This window comes from Carlito syrichta, unplaced genomic scaffold (genome assembly GCF_000164805.1).
Source record: "Carlito syrichta isolate Samal-C Ts95f unplaced genomic scaffold, Tarsius_syrichta-2.0.1 Scaffold312219, whole genome shotgun sequence".
NCBI lineage: Eukaryota > Metazoa > Chordata > Mammalia > Primates > Tarsiidae > Carlito > Carlito syrichta.
This window is the reverse complement of record NW_007256315.1, coordinates 143,164-167,131: the sequence shown is the minus strand read 5'-3', so window position 1 is coordinate 167,131 and position 23,968 is coordinate 143,164. Positions and strand designations below refer to the sequence as shown.

The window sequence follows — 23,968 nt, the reverse complement described above, 5'->3', positions numbered from 1 at the left end:
AAAAAAAAAAAAAAAAGATATCAAACTGAGCCAGGCTCGGTGGCTCAGCCTGTAATCCCGCGCTTTTGGGAGGCTGAGGTGAGTGGATTGCCTGAGCCTGCGGGTTCGAGACCTGCCTGGGCAGCGAGACCTCATCTCTACAATAAATCAAAAAATTAGCCGGGCGTGGTAGCGCGCGCCTGTAGTTCCAGCTACTTGGAAGGCTGAGGCGGAAGGATCGCCGGATCCCAGCAGGTCGAGGCTGCAGTGACCAGGAGCAGCCACTGTACTCCAGTCTGGGCGACAGAGTGAGACTCCAACTCAAAAAAAAAAAAAAAAAAAGGTATCAAACCGGTGGGGCATGTTGGCTCACATTTGTAATCCCAGCATTTTGGGAGGCTGAGGCAGGAGGATTGAGACCAGCCTGAGCAACATAGACCTCATCTTCACGAAAAATAAAAAAGTGTGCTGGGTGTAGTGGCATGTGCCTGTAGTCCCAGGAGGCTGAGGCAGGAGGATCACCTAGGAGGTCAAGGCTGCAGTGAGCTGTGATCATGCCACTGCACTCTAGCTTGGATCACAGGGTAAGACCCTGCCTCAAAAATAAAATGTATCCAACAGCCTTGTATGACTCCAGTAATGGCTTATCTGACACACTGGAGTTTCTTAATAAATGTTGACTGAATTAGGGTATTGTTAACTGTTTACATCATCGCATAGGTAGTAAAGCCAAGATTTGAGGCCTTGAGCCTCACTGCATCAAAGGCCACTCTTCCAAAGTTCCCCAGCTGTCTGGTTTTTCTTTGCCCTGTCAGCCTTTTATTGGCATCTGATAAGGGACTGGACGTGTGTGTGGAACAGACAAGAACCTTTGTGTGCAGCAGTGCCACCTGGGAAAGGCATGGTCACCGGCCATCCTGGACTGATCCCAGCTCAGCCTCACTGCACAGTCAGCAAGCTTTGAGCAAGTCACTTATCTCAGGGCTTCCATTTTCTCAGTAAAACTAATGATTACGATCACTTACCAGTATGAAAAACCAAAAATAAATAAACATGATGACACCTCTTCTGCCTTCCTTTCTCATGGAAAATGCAGAGAGAAAATGGCCAGAACAGATGGCATGTTCCTGAGGACACTTTCCACGCTGTGAGTATCCAAATACTACTAGTATCTTTCTTTGCCAGTTCACTTGCATTTCCAACCCTGACATTTACTCTGCACAGGCCAGGAGTTCTCACAGAAGAAATCAGGGATATCACAAAGCACAAAACTCAAGATATATCCTCTGACTTGGCATTGATTTAAGGATAGGCAGATATTGTCCTGACTCTGGAGTCACACAGGTTTGGATTCAAATTTTGCTCTGGTCCTTGAGAGGTCATTTTTATGACCTTCTGTTTTCTTATCTATATAAGAAGCTGGTCTTGCCTGGGCAATATAGCAAGATCTCATCTCTACAAAAAAAAATTTTTTTTAATTAGCTGAGCATGGCGGTGTGTGCCTGTAGTCCCAGCTGCTCGGGAGGCTGAGATAGGAGGATCACCTGAGGCCCAGGAGGTTGAGGCTGCAGTGAGCCTTGATTGTTCCACTGCAGGCAACAGAGTGAGATTCTGACTCATAAATAAATAAATAAAATATAAATAAATAAATAAATAAATAAATAAAAGGCAGAGTGGGATCTCGACCAAACACATTGCTTTGCACTTTCTAATTTGGATTTTGTCTTTACATATTCTCAACCAGCGCATGTTTTAGGACACCAAAAGTTGCATAAAAGTCAGATTTCACACTAGATTAAATGTATAGCTCCTTACTGTATACTCTGAGACCTACTCTGAGCTCTGGGCTTCAGTCATTACTTTCATCAGCAAATAATTATGATATCTCCTAGGAATCAGACTTAGCTTATTTTCAGCAACGTATTCCAAGTGATGGATAAGAGCTTTGAGAGCTGTAATCCCTCACAGGAATCCAAGTTATACTAGACTGCTTATATTGAGCCAAGTGAATTTTTTTTTTTTTAAGTTAAGTCTCACTCTGTCACCCAGGCTAGAGTGCGATGGCATGATCATGGCTGCTGCAGCCTTAGCCTGCTGAGCTCAGGCAATCCTGCCTCAACCTCCTGAGTAGCTAGGACTATAGATAGGCATGTGCCACCATGCCTAGCTAGTTTTTGGTTTATTGTGGAGAAGAAGTCTCACCATGATGATCAGGCTGGTCTCAGACTCCAGGGCTCAGGCAATTCTCTCCCCTCACCCTCCTTAAATGCTGGATTTACAGGCATGAGCCCCTATGCCAGGCCTGAGTTGAGTGAATAATAGTGAATGATCAAGGGCAGAACTTGGCCTTAAATTGAGTTTGCTGTTGTTGTTTATTTGGTTTTTTAAGCAGGCATTTCACTCTGTTGCCCAGGGGTTGGAGTACAGTGGTGGGATCATGGCTCACTGTGGCCCCGACCTCCTGGGCCCAAGTCTCTCCTCTTGTCTCAGTCTCTCAAGTAGCTGGGAATACAGGTAGCACCACCACGCCTGCTTAATTTTTTGATTTTTTGTAGAGATGAGGTCTTGCTATATTGCCTAGGCTGGTCTTGAATTCCTGGGCTCAAGTGATCCTCCCATCTTGGCCTTCCAAGATGCTGGGATTATAGGCATGAGCCATTGTGCCCAACTAAAATTGAGTTCTAATCCTAGCTCTATCTGTTCCTAGCTGTGTGACCTTGGACAAATTGCTTAACTGCTCTGGTCCTCAGTTTTGTCATTTATGAAGTTGTCAGACTTAATACTTAAGAGATGTACACAAAGCACTGAGTGCTCAGGAAATCTTAGCTGTTGCCTTTTAGAGGAGATTTGCAACGGGGTCATGCATGGGAACAGAGGGAAAAGTTCTCAAGGGAGTTCAGACGAATGCTGGTTTTTGAACAAAGGATAGGGTTTAGAAGCAGCAGCGGTGGGGTCTGGCTGCTGCAAGAAATAGGGATTGGAGAATGTCAGACAGGTGGGCCTGCCTTTCAAGGTTCAGGTTCTGGGTATTAGCATGTCTCCTGGAATGACTGAATCAGTTTTCTAATGACCTTTTCATCAAATTCGCAAATATGCGTTCCCTCAAGTGATTCCCCTTGTGCTATTTTAGGAAGACGCCAACCTTCTAAATTGCAGATAACTGCTTCTGAATGTCTACCTTCACACTGCACAGGTGTAGACTGCAGTCATAGAGCTTTCCACTGAGTTGAACAGGTAAGTCATTGAGTCTTCCAGAACAGGACAAGACTCCACCACCCAAGAGTCCACTATCGACTGCTGATGCTACATACTGAGCAGCTTTTATCTCGTGTTCACTTGGGTCTTTGTTAATTGCTCTTTTAAATTGTTTTTTTTTTTCAAGGTAATACCTATACACGGTACAAAATAAAAAAGTATAAAAGGTAGATACTGAAAAGTAAGTTTCCTTGTTACCTTGACCCTCAGTCACTCTGTTTTCTGTTACCTGGTTATTTTATTTATTTATTTATTTATTGAGTTGGAGTCTCATTCTGTTGCCCAGTGTAGCAGTGTGATCACCACTCACCACAGCCTTGACCTCCTGGGCTCAAGTGATCCTCCTTGCCTCAGCCTCCAAAGTAGCTGGGACTACAGGTGTGCACCACACTCAGCTACTCTTTCTTTCTTTCTTTCTCTCTCTCTTTCTCTCTCTCTCTCTCTCTCTCCCCCCCTCTCTCCCTCCTTCCCTTCCTTCCTTCCTTCCTTCCTGTCTTGAAATGGAGTCTCATTTTGTCATCCAGGCTGGAATGCAGTGGCACACTCACAATCACGGCAGCCTCGACCCACTGGGTTCAGGTGATCCTTCTGCCTCAGCCTTCCAAGTAGCTAGAACTACAGATGTGTGCCACCACACCTGGCTAATTTTTTTATTTATTGTAGAGACAAGGTCTTGCCAACTTGCCCAGGATGGTCACAAATCCATGGACTCAGGCAATCCTCTCATCTCATCCTCCCAAAGTACTGGGATTACAGGCTTGAGTCACTGTGCCCAGCCCTAATTTTTTAATTTTTTTTTTTTTTGTAGAGATGAAGTCTCACTATGTGGCCCAGGCTGGTCTCAAACTCCTGGACTCAAGCAATTCTCCCACCTCAGCCTCCCAAAGTGCTGGGAATACAGGCTTGTCTGTTACCAGTTTCTTTTGTATCCTTCCAGAAATATTCTAAGCATATGTAGTTGAATCTTTATTGAAAGTGTGATCCGGCTGGGCTCGGTGGAGAGAGCCTGTAATCCCAGCACTTTGGGAGGCCGAGGTGAGTGGATTGCCTGAGCCCGCAGGTTCGAGACCCACCTGGGCAACTTGGTGAGACCTCATCTCTACAATAAATCAAAAAATTAGCCGGGCGTGGTAGCACGCGCCTGTAGTTCCAGCTACTTGGAAGGCTGAGGCGGAAGGATCGCCGGAGCCCAGCAGGTCGAGGCTGTGCTGGCTGGGAGCGGCCACTGCACTCCAGTCTGGGCGACAGAGTGAGACTCCAACTCACACATACACAAAAAAGAAAGTGTGATCCTTAACAAAGTCTTCATGAGAAAAGCAGGTTGTCCAAATTTAAACAGCTATGTAGACTGATTTACTGCCTGAACACCATAATTGCAATATTAACATACAGAAAGATGAAGGAAAATGTTCTTTGCCCACCAGAAATAACTACATCAACCATATGTCAGTCTATTGTGAGCAGGAGGGCAGTTAGCCTTTGAACAGGCTTTCAAAGGGCTCATCTTATGCTCTAGACGATCCTCTGTCTTGTAAACTCATGTCCAATCTAGGATCGTCTTGTACGGTGACTTATTGCTTGAAATAGGAGCGGCAACAAGGCTTAGTGGAAAGAACAGGAACTCTGAAGAGCCACATTCAGATCCCAGTTCTGTAGTTAAAACAGCTGCACTTAGCCAGGTGAGGTGGCTTGCTCCTGGAATCTCAGGACTTGGGAGGCTGAGGTGGGAGGGTCACTTGAGGCCAGGAGTTTGAAACCAGTCTGCACAACATAGCAAGACTCCATCTCTATTAAGAAAAAAAGAATAAATAAATAAATGAAATAAAACAGTTACACTTTGGACAAGCTACAAATCTGAGCCTCTCTTTTTGTCACATGTAAAATGAATTTAATAATATATATATTAGGTGTATGAATATTCAATGAAAAATAATTCAAATTATTCAGCACATGGCAGTCCCTCGAGCAGTGATAATGTGGAATGGGACTTCAAAAGACATCTACAAGCCAGGCTCGGTGGCTCAGCCTGTAATCCCACGCCTATGGGAGGCTGAGGTGAGGGGATTGCCTGAGCTTGTGGGTTCGAGACCCGCCTGGGCAGCAAGACCTCATATCTACAATAAATCAAAAATCAGCCGGGTGTGGTAGTGCATGCCTGTAATTCCAGCTACTTGGAAGGTTGAGGCGGAAGGATTGCCGGAGCCCAGCAGGTTGAGGTTGCAGTGGCCAGGAGCGGCCACTGCACTCCAGTCTGGGTGACAGAGTGAGACTCCAACTCAAAAAATAAAAATAAAATAAAAATAAAGAAAAGACACCTACAATGTCAAAAATTAGGCTAAGCATGTACTCAACCTTGCACAGTTAAAAAAAAAGTTCCCTTCCTGGAAACTGGCAACAGCACCTGCTGGCTAGGTTAAACTGTTTAACAGCTTTTTTTTCACTTCTGTGAACCCTGCTAGCATTGCTTGAAAAATAGCTAGGCCTCCAGGATGTTACGGTTTGGCCCACTTGGAAAGTCCCAATGTGGTTTTCCCCTATTTAAGCAAGCCCCTATAGCTAATGGGGGCCCCTTGATGTGGGACTGTTATGTGCAGCTGGCAAGTGGCCGCCGGCCCAGCTCTTGGCTAATAAACCTCTCCTTTTTATAACTTGTACTTTTGGTGTTGGTGTCTGTGAATTAAGCGCTCGGTCCCTATTTCATTTGGGGGCTTGCCCAGGAGATCCGAGAGCTTAATCCCCAGCCCCAATCACCAGCTGACCTTGTGGGTCTGCATACCCATGAACCTCAGTGTTCATCGGTCCTGGTGTCTGTGGACTTGCAAACGGCTGTTTGTCATCTCTGGCAGACTCACAATGTCCCCAGAGCCCTCTGAGAGGTGAGTCAAGTTCCTGTTTTGTTTGTGCACACTTCTGGTTGGACCCGCAGGAAAGCTGGACGCAGCACTAATTCCTGGGTCTGAGGTCCCAGTGACACGTCACTGGGCCCTCCGGTATTGCCCTCGGGCAGTTAGGTCTGTCTGTTCAGTTTGTGTTACTGTCTTTATTTGCTCAGTGTTAGTCACTGTTGTGTCTGTCATTGCTATCAACATTATGGGGCAGCAGTGCTCTAAGCCTGACACCCCTCTGCAGCTGGTTTTGTGCCACTTCAAGGATTTCCAAGGAGCGGCACAACAGTCAGGTTATCAGGTAAACCAAGGAAAGCTAACCACCTTTTGTTCCCTTGAATGGCCCACATTTCCTAATTGCAGCTGGCCGCCGCAGACCTTCAACCCTGCCATAGTGGGGAAGGTCCGACAGTTCGTCTATCGATGCCACCCGGATCAGATCCCATACATCACTGCCTGGTACCTCCTGGTAATGCAGCAGCCATAATGGATAAAGAAAACCCACCAAAAAGCTAATTCTTCTTGTGTTTTAGCCCTACAGGAAACTCCAAAAGCCAAACTTCCAGTCCTCCAGAGCCCACCAGAGGATGATGAAATTCCCCCACCCTACACTACATCTGAGCAGGAGCAGAGGGCCCACAAGGTTCTCAACCTATCACTCACCAGAAGTGGGTCCTCGTATCAGCCCCTTTATCCCCGCTTCCTCATGCATCTCCCAAGGGCCCAACCACCCCCGATAAACTGACTAGCCCCAACTTGTCTTCGGGGAACTCAGAACCACAAACTTCCACAGTCCTCCCCGAGACAGGCCCCGGGACTAGACGCGGGAGGTTCAGGTGGCCAGTCCTTTATGGTTTATGTCCCTTTCTCTACTAGTGATCTTTACAATTGGAAGCAACCAAATTTGGCATTCTCTGAAAAACCTCAGAGCCTCATAGGCCTTTTAGAAACTATTTTCTTCACCCACCAGGCCACTTGGGATGACTGCCAACAGCTCCTCCAAGCCCTTTTTACTGCAAAGGAAAGAGAACAAATCTGTCAGGAGACAAGGAAGTTGGTCCTGGGACCAGATGGCAGACCAGCAGAGCAGGACCATGTGGACCGTGTCTTCTCCCCTGAGAAGCCTAATTGAAACCCGAACACCGGATCATGGCAGGGAGTGTCTCACCACCTATCATTGGACTCTAATTGGGGTTTTCTGGGCTGCCACCAGGTGGCCCACAAATTTGTCTAAGGTAAGTGAGGTAACTCAGGGCCTACAGGAATCTCCCACGGCTTTTCTGGAACGCCTTATGGAGGCCTATCGGACATATACTCTATACCCTGAGACTCCAGAAATTGGAGGGCTTTAGTTATAGCCTTTGTCTCCCAGTTGGCCCTTGATATAAAAAAGAAATTACAGAAAATTGAAGGATTTGAAGGAAAAAGTTTATCAGAATTAACTGAGGTAGCCCAGAAGGTCTATAATAACAGGGACTTGCTTGAAGACCAACACACCAAAAAGATGGCCAAAGTAGTAGCAGCAGCCTTACAGGAAGTTAAACCCAAGCAGCTAACAGGGAAAAGAGGAACCGGCACTGGGCGAAAAACTCCACAAGCAAAAAATCAATGTGCCTACTGTAAAAATATTGGGCACTGGGTAAAAGACTGCCCAGACAGGCTACCCCGACCACAAGAGTGATCTCCAGGGGGCTGCCCACCGAAATCTACTCCTGTGCTTCAATTACAAACTGACTGACAGAGCTAGGGCTCTGTCAACTCCCCCCCGGAGCCCAGGGTGAAACTTATGGTGGGGGGAAGCCCTATCCACTTCTTAGTGGACACGAGGGCTGAGTATTCAGTCCTCCAAAAGTACCTAGGCCTTCAGGATGTTGTGGTTTGATCCACTTGGAAGTCCCAATGTGGTTTTGCCCATTTAAGCAGGCCCCTATAGCTAATGGGGGCCCCTTGCTGTGAGACTGTTATGTCCAGCAGGCAAGTGGCCGCCAGCCTGCTCTTGACTAATAAACCTCTCCTTTTTATAACTTGTACTTTTGGTGTTGGTGTCTGTGAATTAAGTGCTCAGTCCCTATTTCAGTAACTGCTGTTATCAGTGGTGGCCACCCTCAGTTCACGCTCCATACCCATGCACTGAGCAAATGCATGATAATCCCGCTGGGGTTTTCAGCTTCTCCAGTAACTTGTAAGCTTCCAGATGAGCTTGGAAAGGAGCTTTATGATTCCATGGCTTTGAGACTCCACATGCCTACTTTTCTTCACAGCACTGGGTCTAGGAGACAGGGACTCCTCAGCTGGTTGCCCTGTTGGGTGTCAGTAGCTCTTGTTGACTTTGGGCTGTTGCTTGTGATGGTCTCTGCGGTTTCTCTAGCAGTGCTTCTCAAGAACAGCTTACAGGTCCAGCGCGGTGCCTCACGCCTATAATCCCAGCACATTGGGAGGCCAAGGTGAGAGGTTTGCCTGATCCCGCAAGTTTGAGACCAGCCTGGGCGAGACCTCATCTCCACAATAAATCAAAAAAGTAGCTGGGCGTGGTGGCGTGTGCCTATAGTTCCAGCTACTTGGAAGACTGAGGCGGAAAGATCACCAGAGCCCAGCAGGTCGAGGCTGCGGTGGCCAGGAGCGGCCACTGCACTCCAGTCTCAGCAACAGAGTGAGACTCCAACTCAAAAAAAAAAAAAAAAAAAAGAAGATATTTTTATTTTACTTATTTAACTTTTTAAAGATAGAGGCTCCTGTTGTCCAGGCTGGAGTGCAGTGGTACAATCATAGCTCACTGCAGCCTTAAACTCTTGGGCTCAAGTGACCCTCCCTCCTCAGTCTCCCAAGTAGCTAGGATTACAGGTGTCCACCACCATGCCCTACTAATTTTTAAAATTATTTTAAGACATAAGGGGCTGGGCACAGTGGCTCACACCTGTAATTCCAGCACTTTGAGCAGAGGTGAGAGGATTGCCTGGGTCCAGGGGTTCGAGACCAGCCTGGGTAACATGGTGAAACCTTGTCTCTACAATAAATTAAAAAATTAGCTGAGCGTGGTAGCATGCACCTGTAGTTCCAGTTACTTGGAAGGCTGAGGCAGAAAGAACACCTGAGCCCAGCAGGTCAAGGCTGTGGTGGCTGTGAGCGTGCCACTGCACTCCAGCCTGGGTGATAGAGTGAGACTCCAACTTAAAAAATACATATTTTAAAACATAAGAGACTGGGGCTCCTTACATTGCCCAGGCTGGTCTTAAACTCCTAGCCTCAAGCAATCCTTCTGCCTCAGCCTCTCAAGTAGCTAAGATTAAAATAAGTGTTATCATGATTATTAGTTTTTAGTTTGCTTGTTTGGAAAGTGGGCATGAGCCACCACACCTGGCTAAAACAGAAAATTTTAACATATTTATTTTAAATTCATTCTAAAAAATAACAATAATCCCATACATGTTAATGGAAATAACATTTGTATGGAAAATAACTTTCTAAAACAAATGGAGTGGGAACAGTGACGTTGTGTTACATTCAGCAAAATTCCTCAATATCTGGCTTAATAAAAAACACATGGAACCTTCATAATACTTCTGCATTCAAGCTTTTGTGACATGTTGTTTTGGATGAAGTATAGGAGGAAAACTTACCCTAACACGGATTCATAATTAGAAAAGAAAAGCATTCCCAGACCTGCTGGTAGAGACTCAGGGACTCCCTGGAGTCCTTGGACCACACTGCACAGACGGGTCTATTTCCTGAAAATTTTAAGCACCTTGAGGACAGAGAATATTTCTTCATTTGCTGAGCCACTGAACTAGGACAGTTTTCACTTGAACATGTGATAAAATGTGTTTGACAGATTGACTGATAGAGGGAGCTATTGGCCAATATTAGCCCACAAATCTAATACTGAAATATTGAGATACTAACTTTTCTCTCAAACTCCTTGCTTCAAGCAATCCTGGGCCTCCCAAAGTGCTGGGATTGCAGGCAGGAGTCACTGTGCCAGTGTCAGTACTTTTTTTTTTGTTTTTGCTTTTATAGTCAGAGTCTCACTCTGTCGCCCAGGCTGGCAAGCAATAGCACGCTCATGGCACTGCAGCCTTGACTTGCTGGGCTCAGGTGATCCCTGTACCTCAGCCTCCTGAGTATCTGGAAATACAGGTACATACCACCATGCTGGGCTAATTTTTCGATTTATTGTAGAGACAAGGTTTCACCAAGTTGCCCAGCTGGTCTTAAACCCCTGGGCTTGGGCAATCCTGTCTCCTCAACCTCCCAAAGTGCTGGAATTACAGGCATGAGCCACCACGCCTGGAGTCAGTTTTTTTTTTTCTTTTTCTTTTTTTGAAAGCAGGATTTATTGAGGACAGAAAAGCTCCCACAACAGGAGGGGGCCCGAAGGGATTGCCCCGAGTCAGTTTTAACATACTAATTTTTCTCATTTCACAGTGGATGAAACCCATAGATTTAAACAGAACTGGTCTCTGAAGAATTATATCCAGGCTGGGCGAGGTAGCTCAAGCCTGTAATTCCAGTACTTTGGGAGGCAGAGGCGAGAGGATTGCCTGAGCCCACGGGTTCAAGACCAGTCTGGGCAACTTGGCAAGACTTCGTCTCTACAATAAATCAAAAAATTAACCGGGCGTGGTAGTGCACGCTTGTAGTTCCAGCTCATTGGAAGGCTGAGGTGGAAGGATCACCTGAGCCCAGCAGATTGAGGCTGTGGTGGCTGTGAGCGTACCATTGCCCTCCAGTGTGGGCGACAGAGTAAGACTCCAAACTTCAACCCCCCCCAAAAAAGAGTTACATCTCTGCACTTCCCAAGATGGTTTATAAAGAGGCTGCCAAGAAGGCAAGGCAAAGTTTAGACACCCTACTTAAAAGGACTAAGAGAAATTATTTGCATTTACTTAAGAAATGGGAAATAATTCACAATAGCAACAAATTCCATTAATGGATGAATAAACAAAATGTAGTATGTATACACAGGGAACATTATTCAGCTTTAAAAATGAAGGAAATAGGCCATTGCTACTAGACTTTGGTGTGGCCATGTGCTCTTTGAGTTATGGCTGTTGCCATGTTTCCTGGCTTTGGCCCCCTCCCCTACCTTGGGGAGGTGAATCTCCTCTCTCTCTCTAATTTACTTTTTAAATAAACTATATTTTTTAATCTACAAAACAAAAAAGAAGTTTTGACACTTGTACAACATAAACAAACCTTGAAAAGATGAAGCGAAGTTAAATAAGCCAGTCACAAAAGGACAAATGCTGTGTGATTTTACTTCCAGGAAGTAACTAGAGTCGCCCAACACATAGGGACAGAAAGTAGAATGGTGGCTGCGAGGGCTGGGGGATGGAAAATGAGATGTGTTTGTTTAATGAGTATGGAAAAGTTCTGGAGATTCATTGCACAACAGTGTGAACACACTTAGCTGTACACTGAAAAATGGTTAAAGCCAGACACAGTAGCTTTCGCCTGTAATCCTAACACTTTGGTGGAAGATTGGTCAAGCACAGGAGTTCCAGACCAGCCTGGGCAATATTGGCAAGACCTCATCCCTACAAAGAAATTTTTTAAATAAGCCAGATGTGGTCCCAGCAACTTGGGAGGCTGAGGAGGATGAATCGCCTGAGCCCAGGAGGTAGAGGCTGCAGTGAGCATGATCGTGCCACTGCAATTCAACCTGGGTGACAGAATAAGACCCCCAACTTAAAATAAATACACAAATAAGATTTAGACGGTAAATTTTATGTTATGTGTATTTTACCATTATTATGAAAAATAAGGCCAGGCCTGGTGCTCATGCCTGTAATCCCAGCACTTTGGGAGGTAGAGGTGAGAGGATTGCCTGAGCCCAGGGGTTTGAGGCCAGCTTGGACAAGTTGGCAAGACCTCATCTCTGCAATAAATCAAGAAAAATTAGCAGGATGTGGTGACACATGCCTGTAGTTCCAGCTACTTGGAAGGCTGAAACAGAAGGATCACCTGGGCCCAGCAGGTCAAGGCTGTGGTGGCCATGAGTGTACCACTACTCTTCCAGCCTGGGTGACAGAGTGGGACTCTGACTCAAAAAAAAAAGAAAAAAAGAAAAAAAGAAAAAATAAGTTAATTATCAGCCTGTAATCCCGCGCCTTTGGGAGGCTGAGGTGAGTGGATTGCCTGAGCCCGCGGGTTCGAGACCTGCCTGGGCAACTTGGCGAGACCTCATCTCTATAATAACTCAAAAAATTAGCCGGGTGTGGTAGTGTATGCCTGTAATTCCAGCTACTTGGAAGGCTGAGGCGGAAGGATCGCCAGAGCCCAGCAGGTTGAGGCTGAGGTGGCCGGGAGCGGCCACTGCACTCCAGTCTGGGTGACAGAGTGAGACTCCAACTCAAAAAAAAAAAAAAAAAGTTAATTAATAGATTAATAGGAAAGTAGAAGTGAACTTCTTTCTTTAATTTTGTTCTGGCTGATTTTACCTTTTTCTTTTTCTTTTTTTTAATACAGAGGGGATCTCACTCTGTCGCCCAGACTGGAGTCTGGTGAGCTCAATCATAGCTTACCGTAACCTCAAATTCCTGGGCTTAAACAATCCTCCTGCCTCAGCCTCCCGAGTCGCTGTGATTCTACATGGGCCCAGTTTCACCCTTTCTTAACTCAGGGTTTCTTAACTCAGTTCAGCTGCACAATTATTTGTTAAGCATTTTCTATGTATAAATTGCTCCCAGTAGGGCACCATGGCTCATGCCGATAATCACAGCACTTTGGGAGGCTAAGACAAGAGGATTGCCTGAGCCCAGGAGTTTGAGACCAGCCCAACAAATGTGGTGAGATCTCATCTCTACAATAAATCGAAAAATTAGCTGGGCATGGTGGCACAAGCCTGTAGTCCAGCTATGTGGAAGGCTGAGGTGCCAGGATTGCCTGAACAGCAGGTCAAGACTGCAGTACCCATGAGCATGCCACTGCAATGCAGCCTGGAAGACTCCGACTCAAAATAATAATAACAACAACAGCAGCAGCAACAATAAAGTAATGAAATTAAAGTGCCACCAGACACAGAGATCAGTTAAATGTGCCTCTTCTCTGGGAGTTTGCCCTGTAGTAGAGGGTTGGTCAAGGTACACACACACAGTTAACAAGGCCAAAGAGATGCACTAACAGAATGAAACATGTTTATGGAGAAGGTAGTGCTTGGACTGGAATTTAAGACAGTAGTACTTAGAATTTAAGATTTAGCCTTAAAGGCTAAGTTTTGGGGTAGTGGTAGGAGCACAAAGGAGATCAATTAATTTCCTACACTGTTGGTCAGGTAAAGACGTAGAATCATGTTTGAAGACTTGGTACTGCAAGGAATCCGTAGTCCATGGTAAAGCACATTGAATTGAGTTCACAGTTCTTTCTGTCTTGCTTTTGCTTGGAAGCTTTTTTTTTTGAGTAGGAGTCTCACTCTGTCACCCAGACTGGAGTGCAGTGGACCACTCGCTCACGACCACTGCAGTCTTGACTTGCTGGGCTCAGGCAATTCTTCTGCCTCAGTCTTCCAAGTAGATGGAGCTACAGGTGTGTGCCACCACACCTGGCTAATTTTTTGATTTATTGTAGAGACGAGTTGCCCAGGCTGGTCTCAAACCCTTGGACTCAGGCAATCTTTTTTGCCTCTGCTTCCAAAGTGCTGGGATTACAGGCATGAGCCACCACACCTGGCTCACCCGGAAGCTTTATCTGGCTCCTTAACCTGAGAACTGGCATTCTCCTCTGTTCCAAGGTTGTTGTGTACTATAATCAACTCATGTGAAAATTCTCAGCAAGAATTAGAAACTCTATCTTCTTACTATTCTGGCTAGTTCCTACTTCTCTTTCATGGCTCAGCTGAGGACCAGCTGGTGTGGAAAGTCATGCACAATCATACACTCTACTTTCACACTGCAATGAGCAGCCTGTCTGCAAGACCATCTGCTCCTCAGAATGTGAACACCTGAGGGATGTCTGATTGACTTTTGTTAACCCTAGAATCTGGCACAGTGCACAAGGCCTACAGTAGTGCAGTTGTTAAGAGCTCTGGCCTTGAAAGTCAGACCAGAGGCTGGGCACCATGGTTCCGGCTTATAATCCCAGCAGTTTGGGAAGCAGAGGCAAGAGGATTGCCTGAACCCACAGGTTTGAGACCAGCTTGAGCAACATGGTGAGACCTCGGCTCTACAATAAATAAAAAAATTAGCTGGGTGTGGTGGTGCAAACCTGTAGTTCCAGCTACTTGGAAGGCTGAGGTAGAAAGATCACCTGAGCCCAACAGTTTGAGGCTGCAGTGGACGTAAGCATGCCACTGCACTCCAGTCTGAGCGACAGAGTGAAACTCTGACTCATAAAAAGAAAAAGAAAATCAGAACAGAGGTTGAATCCTAGCCCTGCCACTTACTATTTGACTTTGGGCAAGACCCTTAACCTCCTCATGAGCTTTAGTTTCTTCAACTGCAAAGTGGCAATAATAACTATAACCATCTCATGGGTTGTAGGGAGATGTTCAACAGGAACTCATGCACTTAAAGCCCATGGTTCAGCGCTGGGCATAGAGGAATTCAGAACAGTAAGTTACTATGGTTAAGTTCTTCATATATGTCTTTTGAATAAGAAGTAGATAAAGCACTGGGTGTGGGGTCTCACACCTGTAATCCCAGCACTTTGGGAGATCGAGTCAGGAGGACTGCTTGAACCCAGGAGTTTGAGGGCAGTCTAACAACATAGTGAGACCCTGTCTCTACAAAAATGAAAATTTAAAAAATGAACTGGGCGTGATGGGGCCCACCTGTAGTCCCAGCTACTTCGAAGGCTGAGTCGGGAGGATTGTCTGAGTCCAGGAGGTCGAGGCTGTAGGAGCCGTGATTGTGCCACTGCACTCCAGCCTGGGCGATAGAGTGAGCCACTGACACATTGACACACACACACACACACACCCACGAAGCAGATAAAACTGTCACTAACTTTGCCTAAAAGGGCTAGGTTCTTATCAGAACACTTTGTTGAGCCGCGGGTGACTGTCCCCTTAGTTCTGGGCTGAGTGACGGCTCCCCGAGCAACCTTCCGACCTACCGGGCTGGCGCGGAGCTCCGACTCAGGGTTCCCCGAGGGGCGGAGTTCGGCGCGCGGGTCACGTGGGGGCACGGGAGGCGGGGCTTCGTGCACGCCGGTCACGCGGGCCGGCGTTGACACTTCCGGGTGGGACCCGAGGGCGTCGCGGGGACAGGGGCTCGCAGGGCCTGGCAGCTCCGGCGGCGACCATGGCGTACCACGGCCTCACGGTGCCCCTCATTGTGATGAGCGTGTTCTGGGGCTTCGTCGGCTTCTTGGTGCCTTGGTTCATCCCTAAGGGCCCTAACCGGGGGTAAGTGCGCGAGGCCCGCCGGGAGGGTCACGCGGCTGGGGCCCGCAGGCCTGGGCGGGAAGGGGCGACCCCGCGCGGGCCAGAGAACGCGGCCCGTGTCTTCCCGCACTCCAGAGTCGGGCTGGGCCCGTGGAGCGCCCTGCCTTCTTCGTCGCAGCCGCTCGGGTGTCCCTCGGCCTGAGCGTGGGGAGGTGACCTTTGGCGGACCCCCTTGGAAGGGAGTCTTGGGGCGATGTCTTTCCCATCACAGCCACGTGTGGGGTGAGTGCGGTCGGAAATGGGTGCAGGAGGAATTGGGGTTTGTCCCTTGTGGGCTTTCCCACTGTATCCCCGCCCTTCACCCACAGGAGGCCTCGCTTGCCTGGACTTTGAAGACAACGATCAAATACATAAGGCGGAAATTGCTCCCTCGCGTACTAGGGCGTTCACGGCGTTGAGCCCGGGTTCGCGTCGAGTGGGCGCCGGGAGGTGGTCGGGGCCCGGTCCACGGCGACATTAGTTACGGAGTCATTTTCAGAAACCCCTGCGTCATACTTTTCGGAGGGCGCCCCCGCTCCCGGGCGTGCCCGTAACAAGTGCTCGGAGAGATTGACCAAGAAAGCCCCCCTCCCGACTTTTTTGTTGAATAGAGCTTTGTCTGTTTTGGAAGTGAACTTCTTCTTGTGGTATAAATTAGAGCTTATCTTCAAAGAAACCTCGGAACACCCTCCTTCTGGTTCCTCCTCCTCTGGTTCCTTTTTTTTTGCTTTTTAGTCATTTTTTTCTCGGCTCGTGATCCTGTGGGGTGGAACTTAACCTGAAGTCACAGTTTGTCAGAAGCATCGTCTGTTGGTTTATTCCTTGAAACGAACTGGTGGCTTCGTAGTCCCTGGTTCACAGTACCTTGTGTGGACAGTATGCACTCAGAATAGAATCTGTTGACTGGATAGTTCCGCTGCCTTATTAAAAGAAAGAAAATTTTATTGCTCTCTTAATATTTTGTGACTTGAACTCCTTTTGCTCCCTGGAAGAGACTTGCTTTAAACTTGATTCTTCTGTTAGCCTAAAAATAAGTCATATATTTTTAAAAAGGAAAATGGTAGATGAATTTCTGTTATTTGTAAGCATTGGGTCCCACTTCCCCCATAATGCCAGTTGTATAGGGTTGTCTCTCCAGCCAATGGTAGTTGATGTGCAGTGTCAGAATTCTAGGATTATTGAAGCAATTTGTATTAACCAAATTTAATTAGGTTTGTTTTTCCTACTGGTCTAGCCTACTACACACCTGGCCTGTTGCTCCTGGGCTACAAACCTGGACAGCATGCTACTGTCCTGAATACTATAGGCAGTTGTAACATCGTGGTTTTGTGTATCTAAACATGGAAAAGTACAGTAAAAATACAATTTTATAAAAGATAAAAAGGGTCCACCTGTCTAGGGCACTTAGCCTTGAATGGAGCTTGCAGGACTGGAAGTTGTTCTAGGTAAGTCACTGAGTTATGGTGAGTGACTGTGAAAGCCTAGGACATGACTGTACACTCTGTAGACTTTGTAAACTCTGGCTACACTAAATTTATGAAAAAATATTTTTTCTTCAGTAATAAACTTTACCTACTGTAACATTTTTAGTTTATAAACTTTAATTTTTAAACTTTTCAACTCCTTTGTAATAACACTTGGCTTAAAACAAACACATTGTACAACTGTACAAAAATATTTTTTATATTCTGTTCCATGAGCTTTTTTCTATTTTTAATTTTTTAAAACTTTTAAAACTTTTTTGTTAAAAATTAAGACACACCAGCTACTTGGAAGGCTGAGGCGGAAGGATCGCCGGAGCCCAGCAGGTTGAGTCTGCGGTGGCTGGGAGTGTGCCACTGCACTCCAACCTGGGCAATGGAGTGAGATTCCAACTCAAAAAAAAAAATTAAGACACAGATACACATATTAGCTTAGGCCTACACAGGGTTGGGATCATGAGGATACTACTAGGAATAGGAATTTTTCAGCTCCATTGTAACCACCTGAGATCACCCTTTGTATATGTGGTCAGTTGTTATGTGGCACACATGACTGTAGTATTTGGCAGTTTACAGCCTTACTGCAATCCCTGTATTTCCTGGTCTTGGCTGGATTGAGCAGGTCTTAAAACACTGTTTTCTAGTAGTTGCCATATTATGCTTTGAGAAACACTGCTCCTGAGAGGGATAATCCCCGTGACCTTGAACAATTTATGTTTTCCATGTTCTCATTTCCTTGTTTTAGAATGGAAACACTGGCGAGGCTCAGTGGCTCAGGCCTATAAATCCCAGCACTTTGGGAAGCCGAGACAGAAGGATCCCTTGAAGTCAGGAGTCTGAGACCAACCTGGGAAACATAGTGAGATCCCGTCTTTACAAAAAAAAAAAAAAAAAAATTAAAATGGAAATATTAGTACTGAATTAGTACTAGTTCGCCTTTATCTCCTGAAAATACTGCAAATTACATTTTGTAAAATATGAGGGAACTGAACTGCTCTAAGAACTAGTGTCAATTTTTAATACTTGTGATTTGAGGGATTCAAAAAGAAAAACTAAAAGCATCTTCACTAAGGAGATAAGCAAAGAAACTGTGTGAGAACAAAAGAAGGCAGAACAACAAAGAGGACCTCGAAGTTACATTCACTTCCCAGAATGCTGACAGCAGGGTGGTTGGGAGGTCTATGGTCTGGAGAGGGACAGGGCAGAGGGAAGCCTCTTCTGGATTCTGGATAACCCAGAGCAAGCCCCTTGCTCTTTCCTTCTTTTTTTGCAACTGAAAAGGGACCAGACAAAATCAGGTCTGTGCCTGGATTCAGCTTTTCTGACCATTCTTTTTTTTTTTTTTTTTTGAGTTGGGTTCTCACTCTCAGCCAGGCTAGAGTACAGCGGCATGTTCACAGTTCATTGAAGTCTCAACCTGCTGGGTTCAGGCGATCCTCCTGCATCAGTATCCCTAATGGCTGGGACCACAGGTTCATACCACCACACCTGGCTAATTTTTAAACTTTTTGCATAGATGAGGTCTTGCTATGTTGCCCAGGCCAATTTCTGTCTCCTGACCTCAAGCAATCTTCCCACCTCGGCCTCCCAAAGTTTTGGGATTACAGGCATGAGCCAGCCGGGTGCAGTGGCTCACACCGGTGATCCCAGCACTTTGAGAAGCTGAGGTGAGGGGATTGCCTGAGTCTGGGAGTTTGAGACTGAACAACTTGACGAGATCTCGTATCTACAATAAATCAAAAAAATTTGCCCAGGCATGGTGTATCAAGCCTTTAATCCCAGCATTTTAGGAGGCCAGGGTGAGGGGATTGCCTGAGCCCATGGATTGGAGAACAGTCTGGGCAACTTGGCAAGATCTCGTATCTACAATAGATCAAAAAACTTTGTCCGGGCACAGTGGCTCAAGCCTGTAATCCCAGCATTTTAGGAGGTCAGGGTGAAGGGATTGCCTGAGCCCATGGATTGGAGAACAGTCTGGACAACTTGGCAAGACCTCATCTCTACAGCAAATAAAAAAATTAGCCAGGCGTGGTAGCACTCGCCTGTAGTTAACAGCTAATTGGAAGGCTGAGGTGGAAGGATCACCTGAGCCCAGCAAGTTGAGGCTGGGGTGGCTGTGAGTGTGCCGTTGCCCTCCAACCTGGGCGACAGAATAAAACTCCAACTAGAAAAAAAAAGTAATAATAATAGTAAAATACAGGCATGAGCCCAGGCCAATTTCTGTCTCCTGACCTCAAGCAATCCTCCCATCTCGGTCTCCCAAAGTTTTGGGATTACAGGCATGAGCCAGCCGGGCACAGTGGCTCATGTCGGTAATCCCAGCACTTTGAGAAGCTGAGGTGAGAGGATTGCCTGAGTCTGGGAGTTTGAGACTAGTCTGGGCAACTTGGCGAGATCTCGTCTCTACAATAAATCAAAAAAATTTGTCCGGGCACGGTGGCTCAAGCCTGTAATCCCAGCACTTTGGGAGGCCTCGGTGAATGGATTGCCTGAGCCCCCTGGGTTCGAGACCAGTCTGGGAAACTTGGCAAGACCTTGTCTCTACAATAAATAAAAAACTGGCTGAGTGTGGTAGTGCATGCTTGTATTTCTGGGTACTTGGAAAACTGAGGCAAAAGGATTGCTGGAGCCCAGCAGATCGATGCCGGGGTGACCATGAGTGTGCCACTGTACTCTAGCCTGGGTGATAGACTGAGACTCCAACTCAAAAAAAAAAAAAATTAACAGTCATGGAGGCACATGCCTGTATTTCAAGCTACTTGGAAGGCTGGGGTGGAAGGATTGCCTGAGCCCAGCAGTTCGAGACTGTGGTGGCTGTGAGTGTGCCACTACGCTCCAGCCTGGGCAACAGCATGAGACTCCTACTCAAAGATAATAATAATAAGCCGGGCTCGGTGGCTCAGCCTGTAATCCCAGTACTTTGGGAGGCCTCAGTGAATGGACTGCCTGAGCCCCCTGGGTTCAAGACCAGTGTGGGCAACTTGGCGAGACCTTGTTTCTGCAATAAATAAAAAATTAGCTGAGTATGGTAACGCATGCTTATATTTCTGGCTACTTGAAAGACTGAGGTGGAAGGATTGCTGAAGCCCAGCAGGTCGATGCTGGGGTGGCCGTGAGTGTGCCACTGCCCTCCAACCTGGGCGACAGAGTGAAACTCCAACTAGAAAAAAAAAAAATGTAATAATAATAGTAAAATACAGGCATGAGCCGCTGCGTTTGGTCCATATTTTGTTTTTAGAGACCACGTCTCACTGTATTACCCAGGCTAGAATGTAGAGGTGTGATCATAGTTCACTGTAACTTTGAACTCCTGGGCTCAAAGGATCCTAGCCTCCTGAGTAGCTGAGAAATACAGGCACACACCACCACTCCCAGCTAAATTTTTATTTGTTTTTTGTAGAACAGGGTCTTGCCATGTTGCCCACACTGGTCTCGAACTTCTGGCCTCAAGCAATCTTCCCTTCTTGGCCTCCCAAAGCACTGAGATTACAGACGTGAGCCATTGTGCCTGGCCCTGTTCCTTTTCATGATTCCCTCTTTTCTCTTTAGGAATCTGCAGATTCTCTAAAATCTTCACGTTTTTTCACAATAGCTCCCTTACCAGTAGTTGAGGAGGAGAAGGAGATAGGGCTCAGGGTGAGTGTGCAGGAGTCCAGTCAACTCCTTTTCTTTAAAAACATCTTATTGTATTTATTGCAGAAAAGTGGAAAGAAAGTAGTACATTGTATTGCAGAAAAGTGGAAAGAAAGTAGTACAATGAGTGCCACATACTGCCACCCAGATTCAGAAATTGTTGATTGTTAAACCCAAATTTCAGAATCCGAGAGACCAACAAAGAGCCAGCTCTGATGCAAACACACAAGGGTCTTTATTCAGGCTCGAGTCTGGGCTCATGCCCGAAGCAGCAGCTTCAGGGACGAGAGCCCCGATCCAGCATGGCAAGCAGTTTTTATATATCATTACAGAGGGAGGGGAAAGAACTTTAAACTTGTTTTTACATGATAGGGTAATTTCTCCTAATGGGTACGGGGGCACTTGGGATTGGTCTGGTCCGCTCAGCTACCTGTGATTGACGGGGGAGCTGCTAAATGAGCAGAGTGGAATGTCAGCAGGCAGGCTAAGCAAAGGAATGTCCGGGAGGGGTTTATTACTTGACATTCACATACTGCTAGCAGCAGTTGCAGAAGCAATCGGTTATTTTATGAGACAAACAAAAATTAAACTTAACAAAATTCTAAGTACAAACACTACAAACAAATACAGTGAACGTGGGGTAGGAATTCATATAGTAATAGTTCTCTTAGAGTGTTTTTTTGTTTTTTGTTTCTATCTCTTGGGTCTCTCATTCCTATAGATAAGACCCAATCATGGGTCTACATAGGTTTTTTTTTTTTTTAAGACCGTTCTGAAAATGGGTAGGAGAGTTGAGACACCAAGGATGAGTACCAAGCGGTTGGCACTGGTGCTTGAGTACCATGAGTTGAACAGTACTGACTTGATTTTTAACAAAGGCTACAAGCTTGTTGATGATTCAAGGCCCGAAAATAAATAGGAGAATTAAAACAACTAAAGGGCCAACTACGGTGGAAATTAGTGTAGTAAACCAGGGGGTGCGGTTAAATAATGCTTTAAACCAATTGAGTTGTTGCTCTTGTTCTCTAAAATTACAACAGTAGGAAATAGAGACAATGAAATTTGTAAAATTAACTGTATCTTATTAAACCTTAAAATATTATGATTGGTCATGCTTGAACTAACATGATTCTTTGACGTTAGCATGACCTATTTTAAAATAATTGAAACCTTACATTAATTGTAGTTAAAACTGGCCTAAAAGAATGCAGCCCAGTCTAAAGTACGCGCTGGGCTCTCAGGTGTGTGGCCCAAACTTTGTGCTGAGCCATTTTTGACAACTTTATTATTGAAAAGCTTGAAACTGCTCCCTATAAGTGTATACTAATTTTACAAATATACTGTTAAATTGTATAAAGAAGCTTGTACCATATAAAAGCCTCTCAAATGTGACCTGAATTTGAATTATATTTAATTTGTAAGCCTAAACCACAGTTTTATGGGAAACAGGAACAATAGGTTTTCAGAGTAAGCCATGCCTGTTACAGTTACAGAGCTTTCAGCTTAGATCAGCAGAGTTTCTTTAGGTTACTTGTGTTTTATGGTAAAAAGAGGAGGAAAATGGGGTCAATGGCTCCCAAACACGTTGTAGCGGTCTCGGGGTCTACGGCCTTCCCTGATCCCTAACGCTCAGTGGGCCTCCGTGGCCGGCTCCCAACATGTTCCCCTTTTTTATTTATTATTTTAGTACAAAACCATGAAACTCGGTGTTAAGCTGAAAAATGTTCCTTTTCAATACTCTGGAAATAACTGGAAATAGGCACAGCAAGACAAGAATTACTGTCCCGCAAATTCTTACATTAGTAAGTATAGACATTAATGACTTTTGATTAGCAAACAATGAGAAGTTATTAAATATGGAGCTAGTCAATTCATAGAACCAGAACTGCTTTTTAGCAACTTATGTCCTGTATGTCTTAATTTAGTGAGGTTTATATTTAAGTCCGAATGATTTTAAATTTTAAGGATATGATTTTTTTATCTTGTCCCAAGTATGGACAGACTTATTTACCTCCAAAGGAATGAGGCAAATCCACTGAAACTCAGAGCGACATCAGAGAGCCAGTTTTATTTTTAAAGTCGCAAGCTCTTGTTTTACTGCTAACGCTGCCTTTTTTTTTTAAAGCATTAACTTTTATTTTTTAACTTTTAATCTACAATTTTTTTGAGTAGCCAATGCAATAGAAATATCCTTAGATAACTGATTAGCAAAGGTAGCAGTATGAACTTCCTTAGATAGAGCTACAGCTGAAACTGTTACTGAAGTAGTAATTGCTATTAATGCTATAATTTTTAAAATTAAGTAGCTAAAAAAAATTTTCTGTCTCTCTAACATAGCATTAACCTTATATAATGTTTGTAAACCATTTCAGCATATTAACGGGATGACAAAGATATGGGGACTATTAAATAGGGGAGTTGCTGGAGAATGACAAATTTCTTACAAAAGGCCTTGGTTAAACAATTAGTAAAATGCATTCAGTACAAGATATCTTATAAACATTAGCACGATAAATAATTTTAAGTTTGATATTCACTCTAAATAAGAAATATATAAGGAGATTGCAAGTATGCTCTAATATGGTATAACTGAGTTTGTCCAACGGATTTAGACAGGCTGCCTGGCTGAAGGGCTGCAAGAGCTCTCCATAGATGAGGCTGAATAATCTGCCGGACGCCGTACTTGATGGACAGTACTGGAGGCACCCATCCATTGGAATGACACCTAGCTGCGGCAAGCATATAGCCATTAAAAACCCCAGTCACTAATATATTCTTATACCAGCACAGGATAGTCCACCTCAGAGTTATAAGCACAGTCTCTTCATCTCAGGAAGCCAGTATGTTGCTGGATGAGCGAGCAGTCCTTTTCTGTGTCATTGAAGGGGCAGACAGGTGCTGATAGGTGTCTAGTCGCATGATAGGGTTAGTTCCTCCAGGCATTAACATTTGCAGCCATCATCCATCCTGATAAGGGCTTTCTGTACTTAGAGACTTAAAGGTAGATATTAAGCAAGAAGCCCGGTAATTATTAAAAGTAGAATTATTATATTATTATATTGAAAACATTAGAGACATGTAGTTAGGTTATAGCTTAAATTGAGAATTTAAAACAGGTAAACATTGGCAGGAGACAACAGTTTCCTTTGTTTTTATAATAGGTGTGACATACTTTTATAATAATTGATGTGCTAGAGAGTGAAACCCAGGTTATTCTCCATTCATTTTGTGGCAGGAAGCGGCAAATGCTTAAATATATATTTCTTGTATGATTGTGTGAATAAACACAGAAACATGTAACTGGTTCAGGATCAGCAGTTGGCCTCACCTGGGCTGCCACTAGCCCAGCGGCAAGGTTGATAGCAGTTAGAGGTATT

General features: G+C 45.3%; 1 protein-coding gene across 1 annotated transcript in view; it reads left to right on the top strand.

Moving 5' to 3' along the window:
* Positions 1–15,263: 15,263 nt before the first annotated feature.
* ATP6V0E1 (ATPase H+ transporting V0 subunit e1) overlaps positions 15,264–23,968 on the top strand; it is a 48,038-nt gene continuing 39,333 nt past the window's right edge. Inside the window, exon 1 of the mRNA XM_008069811.1 lies at positions 15,264–15,459. Within this exon, the coding sequence (XP_008068002.1) occupies positions 15,356–15,459 (104 nt within the window). The 5' untranslated portion in view covers positions 15,264–15,355. The remainder of the gene's footprint in view (positions 15,460–23,968) is intronic.